This window comes from Pipistrellus hanaki (genome assembly GCF_964339955.1).
Source record: "Pipistrellus hanaki genome assembly, chromosome: 8".
NCBI classification, from domain to species: domain Eukaryota; kingdom Metazoa; phylum Chordata; class Mammalia; order Chiroptera; family Vespertilionidae; genus Pipistrellus; species Pipistrellus hanaki.
This window is the reverse complement of record NC_140510.1, coordinates 40,758,853-40,773,470: the sequence shown is the minus strand read 5'-3', so window position 1 is coordinate 40,773,470 and position 14,618 is coordinate 40,758,853. Positions and strand designations below refer to the sequence as shown.

Genomic DNA, 14,618 nt, shown 5'->3' with positions numbered 1-14,618 from the left:
GTACCTCCTAACCTTTGAACCCACAACTCCCTAATCTGCCAGTACGTTTGGGTGCTAGCCATTACTATTTTCTTTTCCTTTCAAAGCAAGAACCTCCTTACTTTAGGGTCTTGAAAAATTTGCAGCCATTTATCTTTAAACAAAAGACTAGGTTGGGAGAGTGGAGGAAGTCTTCAGTAAGAAGCTCTAGAAATAAAAAGAAGCTGTTAAAGCCTGTAGAAGGCTGTGTGCCCTCTAATAAATTTTCCATCTTTCCAGTCTTCTGTGGCAGCAAACACTAGACAGAAATGAATAGTTCAATAAATTATCCTGCCACTAGTCAATTTTAATTTCAAGTCATCTATTTTTCTGTCCAATTTTGTGAGATGTATGCTAAATGAAATGATGAGGGGACAGTGGCTCCAATTCTATCTGCCCTCAGAAGATTGTGGGTAGGTTCACTTATATCTATTTCCAATAGCATCTTTCACAGCAAATTAAACCCTAATGCCCTTACATCATCCAATGGATGCATTGACTTGATTACATGGCAAATGTCTCCACTATGCATAACCAAGATACTACATAAATTCAGGAGAAAAACATGGTTTCTAATCAATGATATTATGCACAGATCTATGGAGGATATGGCTTTTACACCAAATCCTGAATTATTAATGGTCTACAGGGTGTCCTAAAAATGTATAACTTAATTTTGAAAATGAAATATATCTAAATAAACACTACCATTATAAGTATTCAAAGTGTGTGTATACATTTTGGAAGAATACCCTAAATATGCAGAGGTAAAAAAGGGGGGGGAGGGGCCTCCATGGGTGAAATATCTAACCAGAGGAGTTTCCAAATGTTTATAAAAATGAGTAAGGACTCCAGTTTCACTGGTAAGGAAAGCAATAGTATGAGATGAGGCTGGCCATGTAAGATGATCCCACTATGTGGAAGATGGAAGCTGCCAAGATATGTCTGAAGTTTTATATGGTTGCCATTGAAGATTAGGCCATACGCTATGCCTTTCAGCCAGCAGCTTATTTCTCAGTGAAATGATGAATAATTTTTCCTTTTGTAGGTTTCTCTGGTTAGCTTGGTCGCCACTGCACTCGGCTACTCAGAACTTGGTGCCATCAAATCCCTCCGGACACTAAGAGCTTTAAGACCTCTGAGAGCTTTATCCCGGTTTGAAGGCATGAGGGTAAGAAGGCTAAGAGCTCTCTGATGATTCATGTCAGAATTAAATGTAGGTTAGATTTAGATACAGAGCGGGGTCATGTTGTCTTGAAATTTATTTCATAGAATTACAAACTTTCAGAGCAGGAATCTTAGAGATCACTAAGCCTAGCCTCCTAAAATTGAAACAGGCCTTCAAAAAATTGTTTGTGGCAGAAGGAGGTCTTCTGACAAAAGTTCAAGGATGTTTCCAGAAACCACGTGCTGCCATTTATTTCTTTGCTTTGCTTACACACTTTGAAATGACTATTTACTACTGACATTCATCCTAGGAGGGTTATTTTGTTTTTTTTCTTCAATAGGTAGTTTGATTCCTCAAAAATTACGGGTGATGAATGAAAGGTAAAATGGTTTTTGTGTGCTTTTACTTTTTCAATTAACATCAGTAATAAAAATAGTTGTTAAGCAAGAAAGCAACACTAAATTGTAGCCTCTGACAAAATCTATATATCCTAAGAAAACCAAGTAGGGGGCTAGGATAATTAAAGATTGCAGGCAACCCCTGAGGTTTGCTTTATAGATCTCCCTTTTAAGTGAGCATTCTGAATGAGGTTCACTTTTTCTAAAGCACTTGTATTTTCCTCTCCTGCTCTCCTCCTTAGTGTACATTTTTGCATCTAAACATACAGTACACACTTGTATACACACCCACTTGCAATAACCTCAAAATACTATTTAGCACAGAGGCCAGCTTTGTTTAATCCAGCTTACGAAAGCACAAGGATATTGAATTTCTTCTAGGCCATAGGGCTTTTTTGTTAGATTCCTTGGATACTAAAAGCACTTCAGCCTTGACTTTGAGATTCACTCTTGAGGGAGAATTAAACCACTCTTTCAGATCATTGCAAGGAAAGAAACACTTAGTTTTACATTATAATTTCATTATGCTGATAGTTGGTAATGAAAGTCACAAGATAAAATCAATAAAATTACACAATTTCAGGTTCTTTTCACACCAGTTTTTTTTGTTTGTTTGTTTTTGTTTTTTTTTTACCATTACTGACATTATGTAAGCCTCATCTGGTTGTATGGCTTCATGTTAATAATTCATTTTTGAGGGGACATAGCAATTAAATGAAACAAAAAACATATATTTGCTTTAATCTGAAAAAAAATATTCTGTCATTTTTAATTCAGTCATATGGCAAAATTAACATTCCAGCTATAAAATATGATAAAATATATAATGCATTTATTTGATGACAAGAGAACTTGTGCAGGTAATTTTACACAAATTTTAGTAATGTAAAACCTGATTTCAGTATATTATTTTTGACTTAATTTCTAAAGAAAATAAAATTCAAGTAGCATATGACATTTTTACAGTTTTGGATTGCAGGTTTTGATGTCAATTAAAAATTCTTTGGTGTTGATTTCTAAAATAACATTTATAATATTCAATATAATAAAAGGTAATATGCAAATCAACCAAACGGCGGAACGACCAGTCACTATGATGTGCACTGACCACTGGGGTCAGACACTCAGTGCAGGAGCTGCCCTTGGTGGTCAGTGTGATCCCACGGGGGAGTGCCACTCAGACGCTGGGCTCACAGCTGGCCAGCACAGCGGTAATGGTGGGAGCTGCTCCTGCCTCTGCAGCAAAGCTAAAGATGTCCAACTGACAGCTTAGGCTCTACATCCCCCAAGGGCTCCTGGACTACAAAAGGGCACAGACTGAGGGGACCCCCCGCCCCACACCAATGCATGAATTTTGTGTACCGAGCCTCTAGTTTTCAAATAGAACAATACTTTCACTTAATATAAATGCTTAAAAAATAGTCCACTATAAACCAGATATTAGTTACGAAAAGATACTGTTGATAGAGATTTCAAAATAGATCTTAATCTCTTCTGAATTTAGTTAGAGGAAAGGTGACTTAATTTCTTCTTAATGAAATAGAACAGCCTGGTGAAGTGACATGTGCTACAAAGTGAACATTTAAGAGAGTTGGAATAATAATGATGGGGACAGATTCAGTACTTTTATGTCCAGAGACAAATTTCATCTCATTTTCTAATATATTTTTTAAATGAATGTATCAATATGTGAAAAAAAAGAGGCTTTGCAAATTCCTAATCCTATTTTTATATTCTTGAAAAGTTAACTTGTGCTGTGGATACAGATTTAATGCATCACTGATACTTTGCTTATTTATATAAGGTTTAATCACATTTTCAACACTCTTGAAAATTAAACTGTATTGCTGAATGATGACTATTTATTTTGTTGGTACATAATGTATCTTTCTTTTTTCTCTTTTTCCCCAGCATGCAAACATTTTCTGATTCCATCTTACTATATCAGGTTTTATTTATTTATTTCCATGCTTTGATATATTTTGTTTTCCTTAAATCCTTTAGCTCTCTAGTTATGTGTTTTTCCTTCATCAAATATGTCCTAGAAAATACTAGAAGAAACAACTTGTCCATCTAGATTTTTATTTTATTTTCACACCCATTTAGTATTAAATAAATGAAAGAAATGGTTTCCATTTTAATGATTCATAAGTTGCCCTATCCTCATTTCTTCTTCTAGGTGGTTGTGAATGCTCTTATTGGCGCAATTCCCTCCATCATGAACGTGCTCTTGGTTTGTCTTATCTTCTGGCTGATCTTTAGCATAATGGGTGTGAATTTGTTTGCTGGCAAGTTCTACCATTGTGTTAACACAACAATGGGTAACGTGTTTGACGTTAGTGAAGTCAACAACTTTAGTGACTGCCAGGCTCTTGGCAAGCAAGCTCGGTGGAAAAATGTGAAAGTAAACTTTGACAATGTTGGTGCTGGATATCTCGCATTGCTGCAAGTGGTAAGTGGCTGCTGTGTGAGTTTTGAAACATTTTCATTTCTCTGATGCTCTTTGTTTGAATGATTAACATCTGACATGAAAAAAAAAACAAAAAAAAAAAAACCAGTTGATGATAACACCTATACCACAATCTTGACTTGACTGTAAAGAAGATGTTTTGCAATTATTTTATCATGTATTTTCCCCAGTGTTCAGCTTTTAGTTTGTTTTAATGTGATTTTATATTTCTGCTTCCTAATTATCGAGCACTACTGTGCCATTAGCATTTCTAAGTTTTTGTAGCAATCATTGCCAAAGGAGCAATTTTATTTATTTATTTTTAATTTATTTTTTTATTAAGTTATTATTTTTGTACATATACCAATCCCCCCCCTCCCGTACATACCCTCCCTCCCCAGAGTTTTGTGTCCATTGGTTGTACTTATATGCATGTATACAAGTCCTTCGGTTGATCATTTATCTCCCCCAGAACTCCCCAACCTCCCCGCTGTAATTTGACAGTCTTCTTGTTGCTTTACTGTCTCTATATCTATCTTTTGGTTTTTCAGTTTATAATGTTCTTTATCATCCATAAATAAGTGAGGTCATGTGGTGTCTCTCTTTCACTGACTGGCTTGTTTCACTCAGCATGATGTTCTCCAATTCCATCCAGGTTGCTGCAAACGATGAGAATTTTTTCTTTTTTATGGCTGCATAATATTCCATTGTGTAAATGTACCGTAGTTTTTGGATCCAATCATCTGCTGATGGGCACCTAGGCTGTTTCCAAATCCTAGCTATTGTAAATTGTGCAGGAGCAATTTTATTTATTAAAATAACAATGTATACTAGTATATTGAGTAATGAATTAAATGGATGGATCATTAACCATATAGTTAATTATTTCAATATCTAAAGAATATGATTCTAATACATAAAAATGCTAACTTATAGAGTGAATTTAAAAATGAGTAATATTTAATAATTTTGAATTGACAGTATATTAACTAATTGATAATTAATTAATGAAAATGACTGACCTGTGTTTAAACACGTCATAGGTTTGAATCACAGAGCTCACAAAAGGATTTGAGATGGAGATGTGGTTTTCTGAATCAAGCATCTAGTTAAATTTTAGGTTAAAAAAAAAAAAAAAGGAAAACATTCCAAGAGAAACAAAGAAAATAAGTCCCATACTCAAAATAAAATCTTGTTCTATTTCAGTTTCATTTCTTCATTCAACTCCATAACATTGTACAAAAAGTTATCATGCTTTCATAAGGTAAAGTGCATATTCTTGGATTAGGCTTTTATGAGGAATTCAAATATATGTTGTTTACAGGCCACATTTAAAGGCTGGATGGAAATTATGTATGCAGCTGTTGATTCACGAGATGTAAGTACCGCTTAAAACTATTTATAGCTACTAGATATTTTATAGTGAACAATCTGTGATAATTTAACTGAAAGGCCCAGAATTTTATATTAGATGTTATCAAATCATTTACAATTGTATGTAGAAATGACATTTTTAAGACCATACACTTCAATACAGATAATTTTTGATTAATATATGTCTATTTTATGTATCTAAAATGAAAATATATCTAACTTCCTAAAAAAAAGAAATCTAACTTCTTGGATCAGAAGGTGTAAAATTGATCCAGCAAATGAGACTGTTAAGATTACGAAAAGTCTCTCCCTATCCCTGGTGAGTATGATAAACAACCAGGGCCTGGGAAACAACTTCCAAAAATACCATGATAAAAGCAAGCAAGTTTCAAGGAAATTCAATTTTAAAAATAGGAATAAAAATAATTCCTCAGAACATATCGCTTATGCTGAATTTTCCTCTGAGAAGTTGATGTTCTGTTATTAAAGCCGTACCTCCAAGAGCCAGTATTTCCAAACCCAAATTGAAAATACTGCAAAAATATATATGACTAATAATAGGCTCAAAATGTTTGCCCTGTTTTTACCATTGTTACGTACACTAAATAATATACGGATAAGCCACAATGAGAAAACAGATGCAAGAACACTCATAAATATTATAAACTTCCCTTATCCTTCATCACAACAATTTAAAAAAGAATTGTTTTCACAAACTACTATTTCAGGACAAGGCAAAAGTAGTTCTATATTAAGTGACAACACTCATCAAATTGTTGTTTGGTTTAAGTATTTAATGTGTTTTAAAATATTTTATATTTTTAATATTACTCAGGTTAAATTTCAGCCTGAATACGAAGCAAATCTGTACATGTACTTATACTTTGTCATCTTTATCATCTTTGGGTCATTCTTCACTCTGAATCTGTTCATTGGTGTCATCATAGATAACTTCAACCAACAGAAAAAGAAGATAAGTATCCCTCAGCTCTCAGCTTTCTCCATGCTGAGCTTTTCTCTGTTATATATGAACACTCACCGTTATGATAGACTTAGATCATTTGTATACTCTTTCCTGTTCACTATATGGTTAGTTCAGCTGCAGAGGAATCCAGCTCTAGTCAGTGGCTCCTCTCCTGGTGCATCCTGTGCAGATTTGCTAATAGAGTTTTTCTCACCCAAAAATATGGCCACTGCTTCAAAACATTCAGTGGACCTCCAATGTCTTATCCTTGCTTATGAAGCATTTCAGGAATGATCTCCACCCAGTTTCCCAGCCTCATTTCCTCCATAACATATTTTCTATATCCACTTCCCTAGTCCTCAGTTACTACCCACCCACCATCAACACTACTATCATTTTCTACACTCACAGCCACATGGATTTTCTGCCCTTTTCTGAACAAGCCATATTCTTCTACCTTCATGTAGAATATGTTCTCTGCCTGGACTGCTTTACTCAGCAAAGCCTTAACCATCCTTGAAGGTCTAGCTAAGCGTACTCTCCTATACAAAGCCCATTTCTGAGTCTTGGAATTCATTGTTATCTTTGCAGTGCCTGCAGTCCTTGTATCTTATATATCTATATATCTGGTATCTATGAAAGTCTGATACCAGCCAAAACCGGTTTGGCTCAGAGCATCAGCCTGCGGACTGAAAAGTCCCAGATTCGATTCTGGTCAAGGGCATGTGCCTTGGTTGCTGGCATATCCCTGATAGGGGGTGTGCAGGAGGCAGCTGATGGATGTTTCTCTCTCATCGATGTTTCTAACTCTCTATCCCTCTCCCTCCCTCTCTGTAAAAAATCAATAAAATATATTTTTTTTAAAAAGAAAGTCTGATACAGATACATTGTTTAGCACACAAATGTGCTCAAAAATTGTTGAAGGAAGTAAAACTGTCAACAGTGAAATAGTTTAAGAAAATGTTTTTTCTTTTACTAGAATATATCAGACCTCTGGTCTTCCTTCTAAACATAATCAAATTAAGATCCTATACTAATCAGAGTTTTATGTGATTACAGGGTTTGCATAATATTTAAGTATTCAGAATTTCACATAAATGGGAAAAGCAGAAAAATCTGTATGAAGCAGGATAATAATCCATTTAAAAACGGAGAGAGGATTAAAGACCCAGAAATATTTTTGTAAAAATGCTGTTCTACACATTTCTGGGATTGTAACCAATTTTATTCTGTGTCTTTACTTTGGAGGTCAGGACATCTTTATGACAGAGGAACAAAAAAAATATTACAATGCAATGAAGAAACTTGGGTCCAAGAAACCTCAGAAACCCATACCTCGGCCTGCAGTAAGAATGACTCATCTATATATATATAAAAAGCTCTAACAACCAGAATGACCGGTCACCATGAGGTGGCATTGACCACTTCTCGGTCCCTCCCCTGCCCTCTCTGGCCTGTGAGCAGGGGCAGGGTGGGACTGGTGACTGGCAAGTGGGCCAAACTGCTGAACTCTTGGTCCCTCCCCCTGGCCAGGCCACTCTGATGGATCAGCGATGGTGAAGAGGGGAATCGGAGTGGGTGGCGGAAGGACGGGACTGGCTGTCAGGCTGTGGGGATCACGAGCTCTTCCCCGGCTGCTTGGGTTCTCAGGCCTGCGAGAAAGTGGGTGCAGGCAACTTCACCTCCATGTGCATGTGCCGGGCCACCTGTTGATGAGATGCACTGCTTGCTCAGGGCCACTCACACCGGGGCAGGAAGGTTGCAAGCGTGCCCTGCAACCTCCGTCAGCACCTCAGGCCCCAGCAGCAGTGGCAGTGGCAGCAGCAGAGGTGGTGGTGGCGGCGCCCGCGTGAGCAGACTGAGCAGGCAGTGCATTCCATCAGCGGCCAGCCCACACATGCACATGGAGACAAAGTCTCAGGTGCCCGCTTTCCCACAGGCTTGAGCCCCGGAGCAGCTGGGGATGAGCTGTAAATCCCAAATGCCTGAAAGCCTGGTGGCAGAGGTGGCTGGCGTTCAGCCTGGGGACTGGCGAGTGGGCAGAAGATGGCCCTGATCGCAGGAGGCGGGGCCTAGGACCCTACCCTCATGATTTAGTTATGCGCTGGGCCTCTCGTCTTCTTTAAAATTCTAAAGCCTGATTTCCAGGATGAAACTGGGCAGTGCTCTGGATCAGAGCATATTGTGTGATACCACCAGCACATAATATGCCCTGATAGTGAAGTCCATATTGTGTAACACAATTCACAACTGCTACACCTGGTAAGACGCTCCATAAGAATTACTAAGTTCTTTAAAAAGGGGGAATGTTCATCACAGTCTTGTCAGTTGAAAGCCTCCAACTAAAGGGTTCCAGGTAACTGCATCCCACGCAGACATAATGCTCCCACTGCAATGCACTAGGGTCCTGCTCCTCTGATCTTATAGGATACCCTCTGGGCCTTTTAAGTAGATGGAGTTTTTAAGATTGCCATCCCACACCCATGGCCTCCCTCTATGCTGTTTGTTGTCTTTATTCTTATGATTAAAAATATTCTTAACCTTTTTTAGAAAGGAAAAGGATGTCATTAAAATAGTTTGTTCCACGAAATACACACACAAAAAAGACATGTTTGGAATGCATACTCTGTCGAGCTCCCTAATAATAGGAAGGCATGATAATAAGGCATTATGCTCACAGAGCTGTACTCTAGCTCATCTATCCTCTCAGATGTGTAAGTAATAAAGAATCTGAGGCCCAAAGAAGGTAAATATCATGCCTCTAGTCAGAAGCCTGTAATTGCTAGAACTGGGACTAGATACGGTCTATGAATCCTATAAAATGCTTCACTTCGTCATATGTTTAAGAGTAGTTAGAGCTGGGCAGAAGATGGGAGGAGGTCCAGGGTACACAAAAGGGCATGACCTGCTTTACTGAAGGTCATTTAAATACTTCCGTTAGAAGAGGTAGAATTAAATAGAAAATGACTGACATATTTTGTGGGGGAGAGAGATTGAAAAAAGATACTATCAGCCCTAAAGTATTGATAAATGAATTGGAGTATTGTACAAGTCTGTCTACATTAACTTACTTTGTAAATATTTGTTACTAGTTGCTGCTATTTTTGGTAAAAATAATCATAGTTATTAAAGTCAAGCAAAGCACATACATCTTATCAGCCAATTGCCACCAATCTATGCCTTATTCAGCTTTCTCTTTCCATAGATCCTAAATAAACCAATTATGTTTTGCTCTTGTCAAATGACTTTTTCTGTTTTTTAAAAATATATTTTATTGATTTAAGAGAGGAAGGGAGAGGGAGAAAGAGAGATGGAAACATCAGTGATGACAGAGAATCATTGATCAGCGGCCTCCTGCATGCCCCACACTGGGGATTGAGCCACAACCTGGGCAGATACCCTAACCAGGAATTGAACCCTCCTGGTTCATGGTTCAATGCTCAACCACTGAGCCACATTGGCTGGACACAAATCACTTTTTTCACTTCTTTCTCTTTTTTTTATACATAAGAGAAGTGAAGCATACATAATTGTTTGGGGTTATAAAGAAGGGTGTACATCTCATGGCCACTTGTGGAACTTTGTAATTTTATTGGACCACTATTTACATAATATGCATTTTCACTTTCTCTATCCTCCCTTTTTCTAGAACAAATTCCAAGGAATGGTCTTTGATTTTGTAACCAGACAAGTCTTTGATATCAGCATCATGATCCTCATCTGCCTGAACATGGTCACCATGATGGTAGAAACTGATGACCAGAGCAAATACATGACTCAAGTTTTATCCCGGATCAACCTTGTGTTCATTATCCTGTTCACTGGAGAGTTTGTGCTAAAGCTCATCTCCCTCAGATACTACTACTTCACCATAGGCTGGAACATTTTTGACTTTGTGGTGGTGATTCTCTCCATTGTAGGTAAGGGTGCTTCCATTACAGAGAGGTCCATTGGAGGAAGGTCCCTCCAGGCCTGACAGCTGTGTAACATGGAAATAAGATATGAGAATTATACTGTGTGTAGATCTGAAGTTTAACAGTCTTGTTCATTTTCCTCTAACTGAAAAATTTTGATATTAAAAAATAAAAAATAATATATTTCTAAATTTCAGAAAAAAAGCCTTTGTAATTAGCATGTTTCATATAATGAGGATACCTGTTCATAGGAAATAGTGTGTATAAACTTAAATTGCTATATCACTATTACATTATTTTTTTGCAAAAATCCATATAGGTTTATGACATTACATAATAATTGTGTAAAACTGTAATCTTTAATTGCAAAATTAGGAAGTGGGTCTAAATATTTAGCAAAGGTTTATATTCATAATGAACTTGTTGTTTTCATAGAACTTGCAAAGAGATGTAAAGTATTCATATAAGCATAAGATATTCACCGTTGAGTGGCTTTCTGTGTTTTTCCACAGGCATGTTTCTGGCTGAGATGATAGAAAAGTATTTTGTGTCCCCTACCCTGTTCCGAGTGATCCGTCTCGCCAGGATTGGCCGCATCCTACGTCTGATCAAAGGGGCTAAGGGGATCCGCACGCTGCTCTTTGCTCTGATGATGTCCCTCCCCGCCCTGTTTAACATTGGCCTCCTGCTCTTCCTGGTCATGTTCATCTACGCCATCTTTGGGATGTCCAACTTTGCTTATGTTAAAAAGGAAGCTGGAATCGATGACATGTTCAACTTTGAAACTTTTGGCAACAGCATGATCTGCCTGTTCCAGATCACCACCTCTGCTGGCTGGGATGGGTTGTTAGCACCTATTCTCAACAGTGCACCACCTGACTGTGACCCTGATGCAATTCATCCTGGAAGCTCAGTGAAGGGAGACTGTGGGAACCCATCTGTCGGGATTTTCTTTTTCGTCAGCTACATCATCATATCCTTTCTGGTGGTGGTGAACATGTACATCGCTGTCATCCTGGAGAACTTCAGTGTCGCCACTGAGGAAAGCGCAGAGCCCCTGAGTGAGGATGACTTTGAGATGTTCTATGAGGTCTGGGAGAAGTTTGACCCTGATGCCACCCAGTTTATAGAGTTCTCCAAGCTCTCCGACTTTGCAGCTGCCCTAGATCCTCCCCTTCTGGTAGCAAAGCCAAACAAAGTCCAGCTCATCGCCATGGACCTGCCCATGGTCAGTGGGGACCGGATCCACTGCCTCGACATTTTATTTGCCTTTACAAAGCGTGTTTTGGGTGAGAGCGGAGAGATGGATGCCCTTCGAATACAGATGGAAGACCGGTTCATGGCCTCGAACCCATCCAAAGTCTCCTATGAACCCATCACCACCACTTTGAAACGCAAACAAGAGGAGGTGTCTGCTGCTATTATTCAGCGTAATTTCAGATGTTATCTTTTAAAGCAAAGGTTAAAAAAGGTATCAAGTAAATATAATAAAGAGGCAATCAAAGGGAGGGTTGACTTACCTATAAAGGAAGACATGATTATTGACAAATTAAATGGGAACTCCACCCCAGAAAAAACAGATGGAAGTTCCTCTACCACCTCTCCTCCTTCCTATGATAGTGTAACAAAGCCAGACAAAGAAAAGTTTGAGAAAGACAAACCAGAAAAAGAAAGCAAAGGGAAAGAGGTCAGGGAAAATCAGAAGTAAAAACAAAGAATTATCTTTGTGATCAATTGTTTACAGCCTATGAAGGTAAAGTCTATGTGTCAACAGGACTCCCAGAGGAGGTCTATGCCAAACTGACTGTTTTAACAAATACCCATGGTCAGTGCCTATAACAAGACAGTGGCCTCTCCGTCACTACAACTCTGTGAGTCAGGGTATCAACATTGACAAAAGGTTGCGGTTCTCATTACCAGCTGACACTGCTGAGGAGAAACTCAACAGCTACCTAGACTGTAGGGATAGTTGTGCAGTGATCATTGTAACTACACCAAACACCTTTAGTACAGTACTAGCACCCACTCTATTTTTAACTTCCATATCTGCCATATTTTTACAAAATTTGTTCTAGTGGATTCCCTGGCCCCTAATTCATAGTTTATTCATAATACTATGTCACTATTTTTGTAAATGAGGTTTAAGTTGAGGAAAAAAAAGTATATGATCCCTGTGTTCCCAAAAGTTTCTCAAATAATCAGACAAAAGTGTTTTGTCTGAGAGATGAAATTCTAGCTCAAAACCAGAAACAAAATTGTACTATCAACAATTTCAGGTACTTCCATTTTCTAGATGATTTTAATTTTGAAAGTGTTGGTCTATGTTTGTTTATATCTGAACAGTTATGTGCCTGTAAAGTCTCCTCTAATTTTAAAGGATTATTTTTATGCAAAGTGTTCTGTTTCAGCAAGTGCAAATTTTATTCCAAGTTCCAGAGTTCTATATTTAATTTTGGTTAAATGCTTTTTAAAAAAAGTAATTTAATAATCTGTTCTAGAAAAGTATAGTCTATCTAAAGTATCACTTTAGAATAGTTGTTCCACTTTCTGCTGCAGTATTGTTTTGCCATCTTTTGCTCTTAGCAAAGCTGACATTTTATTCAACACCCTGTTATGTAAATAGTTATTTTTTCCTGTGGTGCATGTTTGGGCAAATATATATATATTAGTATATATACAGCCGGATAAACAAGTTCTATTAAATCAAATATGTACCACAGTATATGTGTCTTTTGCGAGCTTCCAACAGGGATATAACCTGTACCATTCATTAAACATAAATAGTTTGAAGACTATCACTAATGCATGTTAATATTGCCTATGCTGCTCTATTTTACTCAATCCATTCTTCATAAGTCTTGATTAGAAGAAGTGATATGTTGGTGGTAGACTGAATTCAACCAGCTCTCTGTCTAGTATGTCAAGCAGAATAGCTTGCAGTTATTTAAAAGCACTTTGACTTTTGCATTTTTAATTTGAGTGTTGTGTAGTGCCTCTTTAGATCTCAAAGAAACACACTGCATACTGCCTGTTGTCAAAACCTGTATACTTCATACTTTGCTATAAATATGTCCAACACTTGTTTAAATATAATGTAAAAATATAATCAATTTTATTTGTCACATTTGTACATAAGAAAATTATTTTCAGGTTGATGACATGGCAACTTATTTTGCTTTCTGCTTTTGCTTCTTATTTTTAATCACAACTCCAAACTTTTGAATTCATAAGACTTTTCAAAGGATAATTTCCTAAAATAAAAGTTAGACACTGGGTTTTGTGAATTACTTTGTTATATTTTCTACCATGCCAATAGCAGATACATTGGTCAAAAACTGAAACCTAGATCATTTTTACCAATTCTGGTTGCCTCTAACACTTTATTCATGGAAGGTTTTTTTTTTTTTTTTTAATCAACTTTTGTAGTATTTGCTTATGCAGACTAGTCTTATTTTTTTAATTCCTGCTACACTAAAGCTATTAGAGATATAACTTGGACTGTGTCCTTTCCAGCCATGAACAAAGTGGCAAAGTTGTGCAATGATCTGAAATGCTATAATTTTTTGCACAAACCAAAAATATAATGTTAATTCATTTTACAAAACTATTTACTTGTAGTGTATTGATGAAATGCATGCAGGGAATTGCTATTACTAAAAAAGAATGGTGAGCTACGTCATTATTGAGCCAAAAGAATAAATATTTCATTTTTTATTGTATTTAATTTCTTGGCCTCTGTTTTTATTTTTTTTATTTTTAATTGTTCTAAGTTTATAGTATATATCATTAGTAAAACCTGTACTTGATCTGACATCTATATACATAAAAGTTCACATGAATTATATAACAACTTAGGGCATGATCCACCAAGCAGCACTACAGAATAAAGCACTTTTGTGAACTTTTGTGTGTGCAAAGGATCAAACCCATATATTTTAGTTGGTAGGTGTCCTAACAATAACAGTAGCTCTCTACAATGATCATTAACTCAAAATTAATTCCTTTGGCTGTAATCATTTTAATCTCAATTCCTATCAGTATAGTGTAACTGTTAACCATCTACAAATTTCTTAGTAGTTAATAAATCTTATATACTTCATTATTTAAATGGATTTTATTAACTCCTATTTACAGATAAAATATTAATAATGCAGTAATTGAGGATTTACATTAACTTTTTTCAGGGTTCCTTGGATTGATGTCCTGTCAAAACCAAATATTTATTATCAGTGCTAAACTTCAGTTATAATGCATGTTTTGAAGATGAATTGGATCTAAATATGCATTTAATATTTAACCCTAACCCCAACATAAATGATATAAGGTGACTTAA

General features: G+C 36.8%; 1 protein-coding gene across 3 annotated transcripts in view; it reads left to right on the top strand.

Moving 5' to 3' along the window:
- Window positions 1-14,004, top strand: part of SCN3A (sodium voltage-gated channel alpha subunit 3) — a 117,902-nt gene extending 103,898 nt beyond the window's left edge. For 2 of the 3 annotated variants that reach the window (XM_084891578.1, XM_084891577.1), the window contains exons 22-28: window positions 1,067-1,189; window positions 3,764-4,036; window positions 5,358-5,411; window positions 6,243-6,380; window positions 7,613-7,717; window positions 10,021-10,291; window positions 10,798-14,004. In XM_084891578.1, the coding sequence (XP_084747704.1) occupies window positions 1,067-1,189; window positions 3,764-4,036; window positions 5,358-5,411; window positions 6,243-6,380; window positions 7,613-7,717; window positions 10,021-10,291; window positions 10,798-11,993 (2,160 nt within the window). In that variant the 3' untranslated portion in view covers window positions 11,994-14,004. Of the gene's footprint in view, window positions 1-1,066; window positions 1,190-3,763; window positions 4,037-5,357; window positions 5,412-6,242; window positions 6,385-7,612; window positions 7,718-10,020; window positions 10,292-10,797 lie in introns of all 3 variants that reach the window. The other variant, XM_084891579.1, reaches the window with a different exon arrangement.
- Window positions 14,005-14,618: the final 614 nt, after the last annotated feature.